Genomic DNA, 21356 nt, shown 5'->3' with positions numbered 1-21356 from the left:
AGTTGTTTTTAAGGCGGGAGTAGTGAGATGAAGGGATTGGGAGAAGGTATATGGGTTGGGAGTTGCCTTCTTTGCTTTGATTTTCCTCCTCTACCAGGAAACTAGTACATGACTAAGGCCACAATCCTGCTGAGATTTACTTGCATGAGATTTACTTGAAGCATGTACGAGGTCCCATTGAATTCAAAGTTAAGCATGAGTAAGCCTTTGCAGGATCAGATCCTAACTCCATCAACAGATAGGTCCTTCCAATGGTGGTGTTGGGTTGTGTATATCCTTCTTTTACTTTCAGGACTATGGAATATGGGAACGTGGTGATAAAACCAATCAGGGCATCCCTGAACTGAATGCAAGCTCTGTAGGCATGGCCAAGGTGAGAATATTTTTATTGATTTGGTCTTCATATGTAGAATTAGAACAGTGACTCTCTAACATGTTTGTTTGCCTCACTGTTTTGGTTCATCTGACTTTGTGGTTGCTAATTGAGTGCATCAGAATATGTATTTTAGTGGCGATCGCACATAAATCTCAATGTCATTTTAGTCCTTTTGTGGCGTTAGTTCTAGTCTCTGAAGCCTGGATATGTCTCTTTCTGGAGGGGGCTATGAATCTTTCAGAGATATAGCTAGATGTACCAGCATAAAGTGCTTGCTCTCTCTTGGTATTAAGTATGCTGCTTCCATGGTGCTCTTAAGTCCGAAGGAAGTTCTGGAAAGGTAACAGAATGCATGGTTAAGGAGTTAAATAAAAATAGTTTGGAGAGGAAATGAATAACAGAGGTATAAGTCAGGCATTGTGAATGCCTCTGTCTCACAGTGCAAGGACAAAGAGACATTCAGTGAAATTGAAAGGCAACAAACTTAAAACTGACAATCTACTTTTTTACACAGTTCCTAATTAATCTGTGGAACTCACTGCCACCAAATAACTTGAGGCCAAGAGCCTAGTAGGTTTCCAAAATGGATTATAAGAAGCCCTATAAGTAGAATTCAAAAAAAGGATTTATATGGATAGTGAGACATCTGCAGACACATTATATAGGAAGAGGGAGAATTCTGCATGCTCTCGCTGTAGACCAACCAAATGTTGATGGGAGTAGGATTAAGCTTGCTCCATAATTGTCTTGTGCCTTCCTTTGAAAAATCTGTACTGACAACTGTCAGTACTGGAGAGAGCACTGTGCAGTATATCCTTGCTGGGAGTGAGATATCTGGCTGATGTTGCACTGCAGGAGTTAAAATGCATGTTTTGCTTTTAGCTGAACAATCTTCTGTGTTTGCATGTGTGAGGGAGCAAAGCAACCCACTGCTAAACAAAAGGAAATTTGGTTTTCTTTGTTCAATTCATTTACTCTCTTTCACTACAAAAACAAGAGGCAAGGAAGAGAAATATGAAGTGGAGGATAACTATTCCCATGGCAGCAGTGCAGGATGGATCATGGTTTCTTGATGGGCTCTGTACATGCTTGCTCGCCTTTATGTCTCCCTTGGGTCCAGCTGTAAATTCCCCTACAGGAAATTCTTGTCAGCAAACACTGACCTACTGATCTATACAGCAGACCAACAGAGAGATGCTATTCATAGTTTCAGAGCTTGGCAATAACACTCCTCATATTAGCTTTGCAGGATTTTATGTATTCGTGTCTCCAGAAAGAACAAGACAGAAAGGGCTATGTTCTCTACTTGTATGCTGCTTGTGTCAGAAATTAATTTGCACTGCAGTGAATATCTAGGATGAAACAGAAAAGGGGACCTATTCACCTCTGGTGTAATTCCGTTGACGTCAGCTCCAGAAGAGAGCTCTGTGAGAAGTCTGCCAGCCTGGCTCCTGAGCTCCAGGCATCAGCTGTCTCTTTGTCCCATGCCTATTGCAGGTCCAAACTCCCCCACCCCAGCAGAGTTACAGATTTCACAGCCCCTTTGGTATCGATCCCTCTGTCCCCATCATCAATTTTGGAGATGCTTCTGCAGCTCCCTCAGAGGAGCCCACCTCATTGGAAATATTCCTCTTCTCCCCTGTTCCTTCTTAAGACTGTAGCAGCTGAACTAGAAGGATATGATAATCCTCCTTTAGACTGAAATAGCCTTGGTCGGTTGACCTCGAGGCATGCTGTAAAGCCCATATTTTTGAATGGGCAGTTCAGGAGTGGTGGGGTGTGGGATTCTTTGAGAATTTGAGAATTGGGGAGATTGGCAATATTTTCTTGATTCAGTAGAGATGGGTTGATTGTTATGCATTGCATTTTTAACTGATGGAAAGTGGGGGGAGTCATCTTACATTTGCTTAAATCTAAATACATAAATAGGACTCTTTTCTAAAAGAGTGAGGTCAGAAGTTCCCACGTTTTCTTATCAAGTGTGTAAGAGCCCAATCCACAAGTCATTGAAGTCAATTGGCATCTTTCCGTTGTCTTGAATGGGCATTGGATCAGGTGGGAAGTGCACAAATCTGGATTGACATGTGTCTGTGTTTCTGAAGGCTGCACTGGAAGCAATTGATGAACTAGACCTTTTTGGAGCCCATGGGGGGAGCAAGTCTGTGATTCACGTCCTTCCTGATGAAGTTGAACATTGCCAGGTAAAGAGCAGCCTTCAAGGTTTCTTTGCTATAAGGGGGCACAAACGAGTCAGTGACAAGCACCCTGCTTGTAGAAAATGTTGATTAAGCGAAACCAGAACTTTAGCATACAATTTCACGCAATACACTGTGTATCCTATGTAGAGTAGGTTACGTGCCACTAATGAGTAACATTCCCGTTTCAATAGTTCTCATTCAATACGTTCCCAGCTGTTTTGAACACTGATTATGGGCTCTTTTTGCATCTGACATAATCCCTTGAATGAGGCTGATTGTTTGACATATTTTGTTCTGTGTTTGTATTTTGCTCAGTCTATTCTATACTCCATGTTGCCAAGGGCATCCACGTCAAAGGAGATTGATGCTGGACTCTTGTCCATTATTTCTTACCCAGCTTTTGCAGTGGAAGACGTGAACGTTGTTAATGCAACGAAAAGTGAAATCCTCACCAAACTGCAAGTAAGAGTTCTCTCTTTTTTTTTTTTTTTTTCTTCCTTGGTCTGTTTGCTTGTGGGGAGAGGAGGTAATAAATTGAGTTGTCTTCTCCTGCCAGTTAGCTGAAAGATTGTAGGGCACGGTGGGTGTGAGTAGGAGGAAGAGGTAGCTCTTCCCTCCCCAGAAGTAATAGAAAATAAAAAAAGAACTTCTATTATGCAATGTCAACTTTTTCAGGAATGTTATTTTTTTTCCCACAGGGGCGTTATGGCTGCTCTCGCTTCCTTCGAGATGGATATAAAACACCAAGAGAGGTCCTACTTCTGCAGATTTTCAGTAGTCATTTTAAAGATTTTTTTTTAACCCAAATTTATCAAAACTTCACGCCTGTTCTGTTTATTTTGCGCTGCATAATGTGATAGCCTGTATCATAACTAAGATTCTGCATCGTCAGGAAGAGTACACAGTGTTATACAATCCAAAGATTAACACATACACACTGATAATGAACCCTGGCCAAAGGAGATTAGATGATAGAAAAACAATTATTAACAGCAGGAAAACATAATTTGCCATTCTAATATCGAAACCAAACATATTTTTTATAACTGGTTATGGTTCCTAAGGGGAGATAATAGCACATTCAAAACCACAACCAACAGGGAATAAAGATTAATTCCCCATGCACACAGTCATCAAACAGTGGGCAGAGCAAAGGTGATCTTGAGAAGATCTAGGTTTCTGGGATTGCATTGCATAGGGGTTTGGTTGAGTATGTGTGGATACGTATATGTGAGAAGAAAAGGTGATAAATGTAGAAGTGTGGCTTTATCCTGTATTTCCTTTGGTTTTACCGGGGTTAGGTGTGACACATCTGTTCATATGTACAGAATATTAAATTAATATGATTTGATTTTTAGGATCCAAACAGGTTACACTATGATCCTGCTGAGCTCAAACTGTTTGAGAATATAGAATGTGAGTGGCCAGTATTCTGGACGTACTTCCTAATTGATGGAGTGTTTAATGGGGACAAAATTCAGGTAAGGAAGGAGCAAACTGCTTGAGTTAGGCTGGAATGGAAAAGCAGTAAGCAGTATGGCTGTTGTTGTGCTTGTTTGGACTGTCCGTTATTTTTCCTTGTTTCTGAGTAAATCCCCCTGGACTACTTTCCCCACTAGATCCCGGTGTTGGCTGTTTTAGGGAAATTCCTTCCATAGTGCCTGATGAGATGGACTGTGCATGAGAGGTGCTGTGGGAAGTCAGAGGAAGGAATCCTCTCCCCCCACCATGGGCAGTGAAGCAGCAATGGAGCCATTCTGCAGCTTGCTTATGGTCGCAAAAACCCCTGGAGATATTTTCCAGGGGCAGTGTCAAGTGGATCTACATAGCATGGATTCACCATCCACATGTGATACCCCTTCCCTGTCAGAGTGAGCTCCCAGCAGCATGACCTTTTTTCCCCAGTGCTGTGCTTGGCATCTGCAAACCCGATCTATTGTGTCTACAGGCCTCTGTGCCTTAGGATTGGCCCCCATGAAGAGCTTCTCTTCTGCTGATGGAATGAGTAGTTTAATTATCTTTCATTGCTGATTCAAGCACTCCCTCTCCACGAGTGCCAAGTTGCCAGCCTTTTAATGATCATCATTTCAAGGAGGTGCTACAGGAAATTGTTAAATTATATAACAAGTCACCCAGACCAGGCTGTATCAATTCAAGAGTTTTGAAGAAACTCAAGAATTAAGAGGCTGAGGAACTAACACAAGTCTGATTAAAATCACATAGTGTACAGGTGGCTGAAAGGGGGCCAAATGTACTCTCGTTAAAAAAGGGCACGAGGGGTGATGCTGGGAATCACAGACCAGCAAGCCTCATTTCAGTACCTTGTACTAAATGGAGTGAAAGAATAGCTAGAGAAAGAATTATGAAACACCTAGAGGGCTATAGTACAATAGAAAAACACCAGCACAGCTTCTTGAGAGGAAATGCAAAATTAACCTGTGGAGTTTATTGCTGCAAGATGTCACTGAGGCTAAAAGCTTAATAGGATTCAAAGTAGGACTAGACACATTTGAATATCAAGAGAATAGCCATTTATCAGGGTTATAAACCCTTATGCTTCAGGACGTAAGCCAACCACTAACTTGTGGTTAAGAAGCAACTTCCCCTGCAGGCAGGTTATTGTGTAATTATCCATTACGGGGTTTCTTGTAGTGTCTTCTGATGTTGTCCGATCTTGGCAGGAAGACACTAGAGTAATGGATCACTGGCCTTATCCAGTATGGCAATACCTATGTTACCAGAGCCCTAGTCATTTGAATATCCCCAAAGAAAGCTTTTCCCTGCTTTCAAAGATATTTTTTTACTTGTGTTTTTAGTTTCTTTTTTATCCCCCAGGAATTGTAGAATTTAGGTGGGTCATAACTGGAATCTGAATCACAGTAGAAATCTCACCAAAGGATTCTGAGAAAGTCAAAAGCTGTACAATGTAAATTTCTTTTGTTTTACTTATTTTTGAAAGAAAAAGCCAGTCAATAAACCAATGAAAAAGCTCCTTTTTTTCTCTCTTCCCCACAACTTAATGGGGACATATCATTAATTTAAAATGGGAAGTTCAACAAAACTAGTGAATAAAATCTCAAATCAAATGCATTTTGGATCATAAAATCTCGGAAAACCTGATACAGCTGAGACTGGAAGATGTCTGAAAGGCAAAATAGATTTCCTGAATTTAAATGAAGAATGGAGGAGAATGAATCAAATGAATGCTTTGGGCACACAGGAGAGATATGAGTCAGAAACAAGTGTCTAACCATTTTGTCATTCCAGCTGTATGTTTAAAACAAGTAACCATGGTTATTCTTTGTACATAAGAGGTCACGGCATGCTTTTTAGAATGACAAATTGTATTGGCCTATTGAAAGGGAATCAAAAAATACAATTTCTTCCTTAGCAGTCCACAAGCTTTTCCATATTGTGAACCATGTTACAGCTAGGGTTACCAGATAGCAACTGTGAGAAAATGGGACAGAGGGTGGGGGGTAATAGGCACCTATATAAGAAAAAGTCCCATAAAATGGGACTGTCCTTTTAAAAATGGGACGTCTGGTCATCCTACTTACAGCAGAGAAAAGTTTTGAGGATCCTTGTTCCCATATAAGCTGTAAAGAAAAGGAGCAAAGTCGTGACTTTCTTGGAGGTGATTTCTCCCCCCTCCCTGGATTGAGAATTTATGCTAATGCTGAACTATTATTATTTTTAAAATAAGGATTTTTTGCTCACCAATCCAGAAACTGAGTCTAGAATTTGAATCCAGGTCTTCCATTTGGCAGCACATTATAATCTCTTCACTCCTGTACTGTCTTGAGTCAGGCCTAGAATTAATTATAGCGGATTTATTATCTAGTTCTAAGATTTCAGGATTGTTCTTTTCAGGCTGTATAACATTAGCTTCTGTCCTCTCTTTTTAAGGTGATATGAGCTTTCTCAACCATTTTATTCCCTCCCAGGTTCAAGAGTACAGAGAGGCCCTTGAGGGAATAATTATTAGAGAAAAGAATGGAATTCTTCTGATGCCAGAGTTGTATGCTGTCCCTCCAGACAAGGTATTGTGACAATGCAGCACCTCTGGTAGCTTTCAAAGTGCAGATATCAAAATAAGTATCAGCATGATCATTTCCTGTAGTTAAATATAGGTTTGCAGTATGAGAAATGCCTTTGTCACTTCCTATACTTAACTAAAATGATTGTGCAGTGGCTTTGACTTCTTAAATTAAAAAAGATCTCACAGTTCCCATTGGTAAGACTCTGGTAAATTTTTATGTTTCCAGATGGTTAGGTGTCTAATATGAGGGTTATGAAAGAGGCACAAAAAGATGATGGAGTCCATTTTTATCTGAGTGCATGTGGACGTATTAAAGCTAGTCAAAAAAATTCCAGATTAGAAGTTTGTCAAAAGAAAAAAACAAGGACAATTGTTTTGCAACATTGTTGGTTTTAGTTTCTTTTTTTCTTTTACCATTGCAAGGGGATAAATGTAACAAATCTGTCTACCTTGAAATAAGAACAGATCCCCTGCAAAGAAATAAAGTAACTCTTCCCTGCCTCTTATATTGTGTTTATCATCAGTGTGTTTTTTCAAAACCTGAATGTCCGAGATAAATTCCAGATAAATCAGATTTTTTTACATTTGCAGTTAGGGATCCACCTGATCCATTTCTTGATCAACAAACCAAGCCAGCCTTAGCCCTCTGCCAGTTTGAGCTACTAACCTATCAAATTCCTTCCTGCTAGGCCCGCCTCTCCCTCCTATTCCAAAACTTCCCAATCCTCATTGACTAAGGACATTAAATCCAGTGCAGACCAGAATATTTAAAGATGAAGTTTTGACATCTCCAGTCTTCTTTACAAATCTGAAGCTAAATAAGAGTATAGATGTACCTCTCTGCCTGCTATGTGCAAGCACAGGACTGAACCTCTCGTGGCCTTCAGCTGGAAACAGTGTAAAGCTGGTAGGGATTTCAAGAAGTAGGTAGGGTGGGCTTTGCCTAACCTCTTTTGTGTCAGATCACATCTTACAAAGCCTCTTGTATAATAAAATTCCCCCTTCTCGTTCTCTTTTTCTCTCTCTCATCAAGTCACCATTATATTACTGTGCAAATAAATTAATGGCTTTTTTAACAACAACAGACTTCCCCATTTCTTTCCTTGTGAAGCATCTTTACAAACACAGTAATGGTAGGATAGTGTGTACTTTGAGGCTCCATGTGCAGCTTTCATTCCAGGAAGCTAAGGTGGGCCTGCATCAGTAGTATACAAGGGTTACCTGGCAGGGGATCAGAAAGGAGACCCAAAGTCGATTCAGAGCCATCGGGGGAAGGAAGCAATAGGAGTGAGAAGAATAAAACGTGGAAGTGTAAATGATTATATTATATTCATGCCCAAAAGTCCTGGTCAGCATGGGGGCTCTGCTGGGTTAGGCACTGTACAAAGGTCGGTGTGCAGTCTGAAAGAGCTTGCAATATAGAAGGTGGAAGCAGGGTGGGAAGGACCAATACATCATAACTAATGATGGCAAGTTAAAAATCTGAAAAGTGCAGATCGTTAACAGCACAAAGTATTTTGAAACATATGGTCTGTGGTATCTCTTATAACCAGGTAGGGCTCATCTCTTGCTTATGTTTGTTGGCAGGTGGATGAGGAGTATGAAAATCCTCACTCAGTGGATCGTCTCCCAGGTGGAAAGTTGCCTCATCTGTGGGGCCAGTCTTTATACATCCTCAGTTCCCTATTAGCAGAGGTAATTTATCTGTAAAACCAGCGAGTTAATTTTGCAGTTCATTTTGAGATGCACTGAACTCTGAGTACTGCCCAGTCCAGCCTGCTCTCATTCAGTGTCAACTGGATGCAGTATATTTTGTGGCAGAATCATATCTGTGAGTCGGTAGAAGTGGTGTTTCTGTCAGTTTCTCTATCCAACTTAAATTAGTTAGAAAGTGTTTGTTCTCTTTGACCTACAGCTAACTTCATTTCAGTCCATCTCTTACCTTACATTTTCATAGAGCGAAGCAAAAAGGTATCTTTGAAAAAGTATATCTTGTTTTCCTATGCTACATGAAATGTCGTCATTGTAAGGAAATTTTCAACTTGTGGAGCAACAGATTTATCTGGGTTTCTCCTGTGGATACAAAGAATGTGTCAGTTAAACCATTGTGTAGTCTCCATGTGTGCATGCCTCTTGTGAGTGACACACATTGTATACTCTTGATTTTCCTTGGCAGAGAACATTGCAAGGCAGTCTGGGTTCAGACTAATGGGCAGGCTCCCAAACTGCTGTGGAAGTGGAAAGGGCCAAGCAGTGGACTGGCCACATCTGTTGCTGGGCTCTGCCACCAGTCTTAGAGAGATGAGGAAAGTCAAGCGCTTGAGAGGGATCATAGGAAAGGGGTTGGTCACAAGGAAGGAGCTAGAGACTACTCTGGAGTGTGTGAGGCAGGGGAGACCCTTCCATAGGTTTACATAGGCATTTCAAGTGCTTATTCAACTGTACTGAACCTCCAGTCTTCTGAGATTCACCCCGTATTAGTCCTTGACTGAGTCCAATAAAGACTCAGTAAAGGGTTAACTTTCTAGTGTCAAAAAATGACAGAAGCAACCAAATAATGTGCAGGTGCTCTCGCTCTGTCACGTGAAAGGCGGGCTCACAGACTGACTTCGGTCCTGACAATAAACAGTTTTGTTTTTTTTTAATTTAGAACGATTTTTTTTTACTGAAAATAGGGGACAGAGATGTTTTATGTTACATTTGTGGAAGTTTGACAATTAGCATGAGGATCCCCTATAACTAGACTAGATGTTAAAGGCATCTTACTTGGGTTCTTTCTTTTTCTGTTGTATCCCAGGGGTTTCTAGCTACTGGCGAAATTGATCCCTTAAGTAGGAGATTTTCAACCGCTTTTAAACCTGATGTTGTGGTGCAAGGTGAGTGATTTCATGTTTGATACATTCTGGTGAAAAGATGAGCAAACAGGTGGTTCTACCCCCTCAAGAAAGAGAGGCAGAATTGAAAATAAATTAAAAAAAAAAAACACTTCCCCAGTTTCTCTGTCTCAGATATCATCACCGGGGTATCCACATGCCATGCACTAATTAAGAAACATGGAGCATGCCCCCAGCAGTGTAGCACTGCATAGTGACCTGCCTCTCCTCCTTCACTTCACTAGTTGGAACTTTTTTATTTATCGTAACTGCTTTTTTCATGAGGAGGCGCTTACTGCAATTTATGATTGTTTTTAAAGCTCTTTCATTAGCAGTTTAAGATTTAATTTGCCAGATTCCCAGCCCGTGCAACCAATTCCTGGGGAAAAGACAGGTCTGGGCATGCTCCAGGATGATGACAGGGCAGATCTGGCAGGCAGCTGAGCAGACAGCATGCCAGTTGCTGTGACATATGTGAAGCTCTCTGTGCTTCCCCTAAGGAACCAAGTGTGGGAGCAGAAGGAGAGCCCAAGACCTTCCTAATGGAGGAATCCCCAAACCCAGTCACTTATTGGAGGTCTTGGATGAACTAGCTAGTATAAGGCAGGCAGGCTGCTGCTGCTGATAGGCCAGGCTTACAGCCACTGCTTAAGAGAGGCAGGGACAGAGACTTTATCCCCTGAGCGTCCCCAGTACCACTGCCAGGAACCTGCTCCCTTTCCTCAGTGGGAGTAGCAGCCAGAAAGGTGAGATTAGGGGGATTAGCAGATACCTGGCAGCAGTGTGAAGCTGATCAAGGGATAAAGGCTCTTCCACTGCCCATCTGTGCAGCTCTCGAGAAGCAGTCAAGAGCCTGGATTGTCAAGAGCAGCCTTCATCCCTCCTTCCTCCCTGCCACGTGTGACCCTAGCTGCCATCTGTCCAGTTTATCTCTGCAGATACCACGGAGCCTGTGGTTTACAGCTCTAGCTCTCCCCCAGAACTAGCTGTGGGATTGTTGCACAGATCCTGCATGCACATCCAAACTGGCACGTTAGGAGGAGGAGTGTTCTCTTACTGGTGACGGTGTCTCTTTCTGGGACTGTTTCTGTTCTTTTAGCCAAAACTTTATAGTGTTCACTTCCACTATAGATATTCCTGGTTGCAAATTTAAAATTCACTTTTTGTCAATATTTATGAATGCAATAGTATTAACTAGCAAGTCTGTATTAAATTGTTAGATCCCGACCCAGCAAACTGACCCACATTGGCAAAACCCCACAGAGCATTTTGCAAGATCAGGACCTTAGACTGTAAATTCCTTGGGGTAGCGTCTTCCTTTGTATTTGTGCAACACCTATCACAACAGGGCTCTGATCCTGATCAGGCGCCTGCATGTTGCTGCTATAGAAATAAATAGCATTCATAGATCTGTATCTCAATGACTCAGATAAATTGACTTACTACAGTATCTTACAGTGACATCTTGTGAGGAGGAGGGAAGCTGATAAATCTGGGGAAATGAAATGCCAAATGCTGTTCTGCACATTCTTGCACCTCCAGTGGTATAACGGGTTGGCAAATCAAAAAAGAGTACGGCCTTTAGCATTTTTGGACACCCATGTGGTGGGTAAATAGCAATGATGGGTGATGTCAGAGTAAAGGCGAATGATTCTAGATAAAATGATTCAGCTATTCTTTTCTGTTGTACAGTAACTGTCTTGGCAGAATCAAATGAAATTAAGGAACTCTTGAGACACCATGGAATCAGTGTTCAGAGCATTACAGACATCCATCCCATCCGAGTGCTGCCAGCACGGATCCTGAGTCACCTTTATGCCAAGCTTGGTAGGTGCTGGAATTTAGAAAATGTATGGTGGTTGTTGTGAAACCTAATTTCTTTTTCTTTTCCACTTCCCCTGCCCCCATTTCTTTCTTTTTATTTATCAGAGGGGTAGCCGTGTTAGTCTGTATCCACAAAAACAACAAGGAGTCCGGTGGCACCTTAAAGACTAACAGATTTATTTGAGCATAAGATTTTGTGAGTAAAAAACCCACTTCTTCAGGCACTGGACTCCTCGTTGTTTCTTTTTGTTTGCTTCCAGAATCATTTAAACTTTTTATATGTTGCGTACATGTGGTGGTGAAATATACAGCACCTAAAGTAAAAACTAGTAATGAATATACTAAGATGAATTGATGCCTTAGGTCAGGGATCTATTAGAAGAATATGTTTACTTTGTGAGCTGGCGGCCAACGTAGTGGTTTCTGCATGCTCTATTCCAATGGAGTTTCACAGATGGTCAGAAGCTGGTTCTCTGCAGGGGCTAATTGTAGACACAGGCTGGGTTTTTGGAAAGAGCCTGAAGTTATGCATCTAAATCCCCTTGAACTTCAATCTTGGGCTCCTTTTACATTCCCTTCCAGAGGAGATTGGAGGCTTTGTAAAGCATAATACATACACACGAACAAATATTTCACCTGGTTCAAACCACTCACAGGTTTGCTTGGTATTGTCATGGATGTTATTTTTCAATGTTAAGTCCAGTATGAGAGTGGATCAGGAATGGCAATTCTCTCCATCACAGGCAGGGAAATTCACAGTGGGCAGCATTCAGTGCCACCTTTTCAATATTCCCAGTGGGAATCCAGCTTACAGGTAGTGCATGAGGAAACATCAGGTGTTGTTCAGTGGCTCAGAGAGGCAACCCAAAATTCAGATGCTCGTCTTAAGATACTGGGCTTTGAGCAGAGATTTAAATAAATCTCCTAAAGTATATATTTTACACCCACACTGCTTAGGAGGAAATAAGCAGGAAGGGATAAAATTAATTCTCATCTCTATCTGCAGGCAGTTGAGTAGGTTAACTTGAAGCAATGTTTTTGTTGTTTTAACAATGACTGCTTTGTCAGCAATTGTAGATTATTCTTCCTCTGTGATGTGATCGACCCTCTGCCCAGTGGAAGGAGAATCGCATACTATTTTGGCACCATCAGTTCCTTCCTGCCTTGTAGAGAGCTCTCCCTCGGGATAGGGACTGCAGGGGAAGGAAGGTCAAGGTCCAGTGGGTTTAATGAGACATGCATCACTCCAACCCCATGATCTTTGGGAAAGCCAAAATGAAAAATGTAATACAGCTGAAGGTCCCCTTTGCTCTCCAGAAACCCCTTTCATGGGAGCCCTTAGACCAGGAGCACGTGGCAGTTGCGGATCCCCTCAAGTGGAGCCATGTTATCTGAGAGCTTCATGTTGAGAGCTTTGTGAAGATGGTTCTGGCCTCCTGGTAATCCCTCCTTCAAACCCCCTTCCCTCCCAAGGATTTGAAGATCTGAGTTCAAAACCTGCTGCTTCATTCTGCAGTGGTGATCCCGCCCATCCTGGAGTCAGTTTGGGAAAAACGTGGGGGTTATGTTTGCCTGCTGCAGAGGCCAAAGAGTTTAAAGATACAAAGGGGACTTCAGCTTGGTCCCTTGGCTAGAATGAGGAATAATACCCTCCCTGATGTCACTGCACATGATGGGCCAGACAAATGCCTGAGATGAAGGGAAGAGTGGCCATGTGTATCCCTCTGCACTGTGCCAGAATAGGGATTCATTCCAGCTGGAGGGTTGGGTGGGTCTATAGGGCTGAGCTGGCTCTCAGATGCTAGGTAGCAGTTGTGGGTGGTTTGTGTCACTGCTCCACACCCCAGTGGTCTTTCTGCTGCTAGGGGCCCCACACCCAGATGCTTGCATGAGTTGGACTTCTGAAGTGAATGTGGCCCAGAAAATAATAACTTTTATTTCCTTCTCAAGAATGTATTTAGTCATCTAGCAGGTAGAGTCCATCTGTTGAAACTAGAAAACTTTTTAGATGACATAGGCTTCTCTAGAATGATCAAAGTGGGTGGAGTCCTCCTCTGTGTGGGTAGTGTAATCTGCTGGATATAGTAGAAACAGTATCTGTTCCTGAGGCACAGTTTAAGGGCTTAATTCTGCAAGGTACTGAGCACTCGCAACTCTCAGGGCTTCAGAGAGAACCTTGCAGGGTCAAGCTCTCATTGGAGATCTTGGAGTCATTCTGGATAGTTCTCTGAAGACGTCCACGCAGTGTGCGGCGGCAGTCAAAAAAGCAAACAGGATGTTAGGAATCACTAGAAAAGGATTGAGAATAAAAGGCTAGGACTTTTCAGCTTGGAAAAGAGGAGACTAAGGGGGGATCTGATAGAGGTATATAAAATCATGAGTGATGTGGAGAAAGTGAATAAGGAAAAGTTATTTACTTGTTCCCATAATATAAGAACTAGGTGCCACCAAATGAAATTAATGGGCAGCAGGTTTAAAACAAATAAAAAGAAGTTCTTCTTCACACAGTGCACAGTCAACCTGTGGAACTCCTTGCCTAAGGAGGTTGTGAAGGCTAGGACTATAATAGGGTTTAAAAGAGAACTAGATAAATTCATGGAGATTAAGTCTATTAATGGCTATTAGCCAGGATGGGTAAGGAATGGTGTCCCTAACCTCTGTTTGTCAGAGGGTGGAGATGGATGGCAGGAGAGAGATCACTTGATCATTACCTGTTAGGTTCACTCCCACTGGGCACCTGGCATTGGCAACTGTCAGCAGACAGGATACTGGGCTGGATGGACCTTTGGTCTGACTCAAGTATGGCCATTCTTATATTCGTAGGAGTGGCTGGGATTTGCTTTTTCCTAAAGACGGCAGATGTGCTTTGGTTGTATTTGTGTTTGACTCAGCCAAAAAAAAAAAAAATGTGCTGTGTGCAGTACTGGGAAGAGCAGAGGGCACAGCTGTGAGGAGGCAGCGTTTCTCTTCTACCCTCAGTTCCGTGGTTGAATTCAGAGGAGAAAAATTAAAATTGTTATAATAAAGGGACCGGGATTCCCAGCTACTTATTATGTTTGATATGGCATGAGGTTTTCTCCATTTTTTTGCGAACGTACCTCATTTTGTTTAGAGGGCTGCCTGTCATTCACTGTAGATGGATTTATTTAACTTGCTGACAAATCAGTGTTTGTTCATGTATATCTTTTGTTATTTTCCCATAGAAATCTATATGGCATTTTACCCGTGAACATTTGGCTAGCCAGCATCAGCATGAAATGCCAGCTAGAGCTTCATAGCTTCAGTGGATCAGCTGAATTCTTGTTTGATCTCTGTCTTTGTTGCACTCTTTTTAGGGCTTGTGTTCCTTTTTGTTCAGATTTTAAAAGAAATTGAGGCATCTTCTCCTCCATGTGTACATATGTATAATTTCCTCAGTGGAATGTGACTGATTTGGTGTTGGTTTTTTGTAAATACAGAATTTTTAGTGCAAAGAATTGTTATCCAGAAATAATTTGAAAAAGGAAAACATAATTGAAACCAGGAACATCAGTGTCACATTAGCATGTGCTATAACTTTCTTCTCATGGATCCATCACTTTTTAAAAAAATTCTAGAACTTCAGATGCTTTACAGTGAAATACTGCAATTGTGGTAATCTATCGAGAGCCAGATTTCAGAGCTCAGTTCATGTACTCAGTGGGAGCTGCTGGTTGCTGAGTTCTTTTGAAAATCTAGCCCTAAGCTCTTACAGGAGCTGATCCAAAGCCCATTGAAGTCCATGGGAGACTTTCCCCTGATTTTAGAGGGCCTTTGAATCAGGCTCCTACAGGATCAGATCCTATGATAGCGGGTGTGTAGAAAACTTAAGATAGGTGCTAACACCACAGCAGTTGGAGTTATTCTCTAATACTGTTTATTGTACATAACAGGTGTCCCTTACTGAAGATTTGATGTTCACATTTAACAGAAAATTATGTAATAGGATTTAAATACTTGTAGATCTTGGAGAAAAAAAGGAAATATTAAATTAGATCTTTTTTATTTTTACAGGCCGAAACAAGAACATGAACCTGAGTGGTCGGCCTTACCGACATATTGGAGTGCTTGGAACATCCAAACTGTACATGATACGGAATCAAATATTTACTTTTACCCCTCAGGTGAGCACGTTAAGTCAGTAGGAAAACTTCCTCTTACCTAATGTCCAGTGATTCTCTTTGTGACTCCACTCTAGGTCCAGCAGGACTGATAAAGCAGCTGTACTTTGCTTTGCTCTTTTATAGAAGCTGGATGGCAGACAAATAGTAATGCCGATACAGCCTTTTCTGTCTCTAAGCAGAGGCCAGCTGCTATAGGCTCATGATCCAGTGAAGAGCACACTAGATCAATACTACAAAATCACTGCCCTCCCTCACCACAATTCTGGCTGTTTTTTAAAACAAATAAATAAATAAATAAAAGTGTGTGAGAGATAAATAGTTTATCTGAAGAGCTGATCGCTTAATAAATCTTTCTACTAATTACTTCAGTTGAAAGTGTAGTTCCAGTTTATCATGTCAAGAATTATAAACCTCCAGGAGCTTGGAATCTGATCTGTGCATTATATCATCGCCATGGCCAGCGGTGCTACAGAAAGGAAATGTGTTCTCTCTGTTTTCTGTTAAAAGTCCTTTTGAATATGTGTTTGTAAGAAAAAGCCTGTATTTTAGAATAAATTGTCCTTTTTATCCATTTAATAAAATATTACACACTTCTAAGTACAGCCTTATTATAGATTGCTGTAATTCATCCCTGGAAAATTGTGCTTGCCCCAGAGCTCATAATTAGACTCCTGCAAGGATATAAAATTTGAATCTGCATCCATCTGTGATCTGCAAAAATCGTCTACAGATAATCGCATCCGCGGATATAAAGCTGATAACTGTGGATTTGCAGGGCTCTCCTCATAATTTCTTTTTCATGGACAAATGAAATATCATTACCATACAGACTGGTGATAATGAAAGAAATGGGTAGGAAAGTAGATGTTATACTTGGGCTAGTAAATTTTCATTATCTTACCATGCAAGGCAAGGTTAATTAGAGCTGTTTTTTTTCAGCCTAGCAATGTCTATAGGGCTTTTATACATGACTTAAGGAATGAAAATGAAAAAAAACCCTGAAAGAATACAAGCACTGGTAAAGACTTAACTTACATGTTTTCTGCTCTCCAGTTTACTGATCATCACCACTTCTACCTGGCTCTAGACAATCGGATGATTGTGGAGATGCTCAGAACAGAGCTGGCTTACCTCACCTCTTGCTGGAGGATGACTGGAAGACCAACCCTTGCTTTTCCCATCACCCACACCATGCTCAGTAAATTTGATTTTGTCTCTGTGACTATCCCAGCCATAGATGATTAGTGTGGAGAAGTAGGAGGGTGAATCTGAGAACAGGCAGATTGCATGTCTATCATTATTTTCTCTGAATTTTAAACATTAAGAATAGGTTTGACTTCCTCTGGCTTGTGCCATATTTGAATGACAACATGATGATTTATAAGGAATTTTATAAGGGTTTTTTTACCCCTCCTCTCTATCCTTGCATCTCCCACTGTACCCGTCCTGTTTCTGTCTAAGGAACATTTGATATAAATTCTATTTGAAAGTTGTTATCAATGCTTTTGAATAAGTTAGAGTTGTGTGCTGCCTTTATAGCACTCTTGGCCTCTGTCTTGAACCTATGCCTAGTTTGTGTTGAAGAGGACAGCTAGTCCGTCTACTTGCTGGACATATTTTAAAATGTTCTTAAACACTAAAACTAGTCCCCAGTTCAGCTAAGGACTCAATCATACACAGCTGTGTAAACACAATTGGGATCCTAATCAGTGACTCAACAGCCATTTTAAAATCAAAACTATTTTTGTTACTTATGAGTAAACTGATCATGTTAAAATGGTCAAGTGATTTAAAAATATTAAATAGACATTTGTTCCCAAACTAAATGAAACTTTTGTGTTTCTTTCTAGTCAATGATGGCTCTGACATTGATCCGGCAGTGGTTGCAACCATAAGAAAATTAGACGATGGGTATTTTGGAGGGGCAAGGTAATGTCGCTATCCAAAAGCAATTATTCCACTGTTTAAGTCCCATTTAAGCCCCCACTGTTTTGAAGATCTGAGTGGTTCATAGGCCTTATGCTAGCCCTCTCCATAGGGGTGAATTTCAATCTGAATTGTTACATGGGAATTAGTCACTAGTTGGAGCTACAAGTAACAGCAATGTAAAGTTCTTAGCAGAACCAGGCCTACAGATCTAACATCCCATTGTTTTTATTAACAGATTGTTCTTTTGAGATTTCCAAGGCTTGAAATTAAATCTTAATTAAGCATCAGTAGTGGATGTTGGGGATTTGTGGGTTTTCAGAAACATGGTATAAAAAACAATGATCTTCATTAAAATACTTATCCATTTTTTTAAATTAAAGTTGTATTATATATGTGTATGTATGAGTAAGTGTGTAAACCCTCCCCCCATCTCTCTCTCTCTCTCTCTCCCCCTTCCCATTAGGTTATAAATAAAAGTAATGCTTATTTGTTTATTATTTCCACAATAGTTTTCTACTAAACTTCCCACTATTAGCATCTCTTGGAGCCCTAAATCAGCTTTACATCCTACCTGGGGCTTTTAATTTTTGTCAAAGGAGGCTGAACCCATGGTCTCAGTGGTGCTGAACCCTTTTCCATTAAACAAGTAGCATTCTGTGGGAATTCATTCCTGCTCCAAAAAGATAAAATTCTATCTCTTACTATATGTATGTACAGCTCCTTGCACAATGGAGCTGTGACCTTGATTTGGGCCTCTAGGCACTACTATAGTACAAATAAATAATAATAGCTACATCATCATTCACCAGATCTGTGATTATTTACTGGGCACATTTATTATTTTGTTTCTTTGCTGGTACCAGTTATTGCCTAATTACCAAATGTGGATGAGACAGTGGGCCTGGGTGGATTTTGAAGGGGTTTCCAGGGTTGTCCAATGAAGCACAATCCAATATAAAAATGGAAAGATGTTAATTCTTTCTTACATGTTTTCCTGTTCGCAGGGTAAAGCTAGGCAAACTATCAGATTTTCTTACCACCTCGTTCTATACGCATCTGAGCTTCCTGGATCCAGACTGTGATGGAAAACTATTTGATGATTCTAATGATGGCTGTGATAGTCCTGAAAGTGGATATGAATTAGAAATTTATCCAGATGATTTCTGTGACAAAGGTAACAATCTTTAACTTGGAAGTATTGTGTGTCCTGTTGTTATAATTAACTCCTAAGTTTACTATAATACCTAATTTAGAGGGGGGAAAAAAAGGTCTTTTACGAAGTGGGTATTCACCCACAAAAGCTCATGCTCCAATATGTCTGTTAGTCTATAAGGTGCCACAGGACTCTTTGCTGCTTTTATTTTCACTGTTTATGTGCATTTGACAGTTGATGATCAGTCACTGTGTGTCTCAGGCATTAGTAGGGTGACAATACTCATATATTTCTTTGAGAGGGGAGCTCATGTGCACATTCTTCCCCAGCCCTCATAAGAGGGTATTTACCAGTAATAGCAGCAGCAAAATTGACAGTGAAGTTAGGTGTGTGCATGATCATGTGTAATAGTGTTGCCCTATGACCCAGCCAAAAGGCCCTTCTAAACATCAGCTAGAGAACCACCTCCCCTGCTTTCTTTCTTTCTTTCTGTTTAGGGAAAAAAAATCCAGGAAATACTATTTCAAAGAGAAACCTACTAGAAACATGATTTTTGTTCAAGTTGTTCAATTAAAAAAAAATAAAGCTGACAGTGTCCTCACTATGTTGTCTCTGGTCTCTGTCCTTTTTTGCCTTTCTGTGGAAAATAGATGTTGTGCCTCTAAAAGGAAGCACGTGTCAATATTTCCAATCTCTTGTTTTAATAAGCCTTTTCTATCTGTCTTTCTCCAGAAAGCCGAGATGAGCTGGACCAGTATATAAATGATATACTGCAAAGCACAGCGCTTAAGTCCTACCTGCCTCCAACTTCAAAGAATGCTAATCAGCCTCATGTGTTCAGTGCTGTTCACTCCATGCGAGAGATACTGTCAATAATGGCCAAGGCAAAGGGTTTGGATGTTCCATGTATGTTTTCTCTGATTTTTTTAATTCTTATTGGATGATAAATGTGATAAATGTAAATAACAGAATTTTACAATTGGTGACACAAGTAAATTGCAGTTGCTAGAAAGTAACAAGGTAGTGTGTTACTCTGTGTTCAGAATGATTGCTTCATAATTCCCTCAGTCCTATGTCATTTCATGGTATCTGTGCAATTAACGTGCCATGGAACTTAAACATTTCATATTGTCCATTTTTGGATTAAATCAGTTGCAACTAGACCCATTTATTTTGTACTCATATTTGCAGGTGCTATTTTTGAGAGGAACCTACAATAACAAAAGACAGATAAAGACGAGGATACCACAATGTGATTGGATGTATTGGGTTTTCTACATTTTGTTATTTTTAAATGAACTGAACACTTTTGTTTTTAATAAGGACATTGGGAAATGAAACATCTTTAACACCAGAAAATGCTAGTTGATGTACATAAACTCCAGAATTACAAGAACAAATTAAAGAAGGGCTGCATTGTAAACAATAGTGGATAGATTGAAGGGCTATTAGATAATTTACCAGCTAACCCCATCTGTAAATAGACATGTAATGTATATGGAAATCCAGTGTCCATTGAAGTTAATGGAAAGACTCCACTGGACTTGGGATCAGGCCCTATATAAATAATATATATTAGTAGTGTACAAACCTGTTATCCTTATCCCTGTCCTTCCCAAATAGGCTGTCCTGAGGCTATAATAAAAACAAGGTGAAATTAACCAGGTGTTTGCCATTCATCTTCATCTGTCTTTTGTCATTTTAGGTCTCAATCAAGGAAAGCATATCCTTAACTTTATGTACATGAGTTGTGCTACTTGCCTTAGTTAGACTATTCTTGTGCTTAAAGTTTATCACACTCTTAAGTATTGTGCTAGATTGTATCATTAGACTGCAAGATCTTTGGCGCATGGACTGTCTTTTACTAGGTGTTGGTAAAGAATCTAGCACAATGGAGCACTGACTCTGCTTGAGCCTTTGGGTGCTACCATATGATAAATCACATTGGATCAGTCTCTATTTAAGGAGATAAGATAAAAACCTGAGTGTGAAGCCTGGTGTGTAAGTTACATGTACCGTGTCCCAGGCAGCATGGCTCTTGCATTCTGATTGCTAGAGGTGTTTCTAACATTTTCACTCAGTACTATTCTTTTAACAGATGTTGCATTTCCTTTGCATGTTGATTGTTTTGCTTTTCAGGCGTTTCGATGACTCTGCCAACTAAAGTTTTGAACACTCACCGGAAATCTCTGAATCTCGTTGATTCCCCACATCCTCTTGAAGTGAAGGTGAGCTAGTGGAATGGTTATACAAGTTCTGGAAGATTGTATTTGGAATGACTTTTTAGCCATTAAAGGGGTTTTTGTTTGGAAATTATAGTTAATGGTGTGTTATTGAATGAAATGCTTCCTTTACATTAGCGAAACAGTAAAATAACCTGTTATCTTTTAGAGGCAAATCCTGCCCCACCCTCTTCATAGCCATATAGGGATGATAGGCCACGAGACCAGAGCAATGGAGGGACAGCATATTGGAACTTAGTGTGGTCTGCACTCCCCATCCACCATTGAGCTGTTCTCCCAAGAAGTTCAATTCACAGCAGTGTGTGGGTAGGGGGATTTGTGAAAGGACAGTGCATGGCTGGTGGCTATGTGGCTTTACTGGCCAAACCCCACCAGGATGGAGATATAGCTCCAACAGAAGCTACTGCACTGTCAGCTGCAAAATGTTTCATATCCTGGAAGGATGGGATTCCACCCCTTGCAGAATTCCTCTCTTCAAAGGCCAATATTCTCTTATGCGTGTGGAAAAAGGATATGGTCCTGAGTGCATTAGTCATGCAGCACCCGACAGTTTATTAAACAGAGTCACTTTCATCT

General features: G+C 40.7%; 1 protein-coding gene across 7 annotated transcripts in view; it reads left to right on the top strand.

Moving 5' to 3' along the window:
• Positions 1 to 21356, top strand: part of PHKA2 (phosphorylase kinase regulatory subunit alpha 2) — a 66251-nt gene that overhangs the window by 14652 nt on the left and 30243 nt on the right. For all 7 annotated transcript variants that reach the window (XR_005595142.1, XM_039527637.1, XM_039527633.1 and 4 more), the window contains exons 7-21: positions 293 to 373; positions 2479 to 2577; positions 2890 to 3036; positions 3273 to 3326; positions 3933 to 4055; positions 6522 to 6617; positions 8204 to 8311; positions 9414 to 9492; positions 11182 to 11316; positions 15346 to 15455; positions 16509 to 16653; positions 17306 to 17384; positions 18389 to 18558; positions 19270 to 19443; positions 20677 to 20765. Coding sequence is in view for 6 of the 7 variants with exons in the window: in XM_039527637.1 (XP_039383571.1) it covers positions 293 to 373; positions 2479 to 2577; positions 2890 to 3036; positions 3273 to 3326; positions 3933 to 4055; positions 6522 to 6617; positions 8204 to 8311; positions 9414 to 9492; positions 11182 to 11316; positions 15346 to 15455; positions 16509 to 16653; positions 17306 to 17384; positions 18389 to 18558; positions 19270 to 19443; positions 20677 to 20765 (1689 nt within the window). In the remaining variant the exon portion in view is untranslated. The remainder of the gene's footprint in view (positions 1 to 292; positions 374 to 2478; positions 2578 to 2889; positions 3037 to 3272; positions 3327 to 3932; positions 4056 to 6521; positions 6618 to 8203; positions 8312 to 9413; positions 9493 to 11181; positions 11317 to 15345; positions 15456 to 16508; positions 16654 to 17305; positions 17385 to 18388; positions 18559 to 19269; positions 19444 to 20676; positions 20766 to 21356) is intronic.

This window comes from Mauremys reevesii, linkage group 1 (assembly GCF_016161935.1).
Source record: "Mauremys reevesii isolate NIE-2019 linkage group 1, ASM1616193v1, whole genome shotgun sequence".
NCBI lineage: Eukaryota > Metazoa > Chordata > Testudines > Geoemydidae > Mauremys > Mauremys reevesii.
The sequence above is the reverse complement of the archived record's forward strand: the minus strand, read 5'-3'. Positions and strand labels throughout refer to the sequence as shown.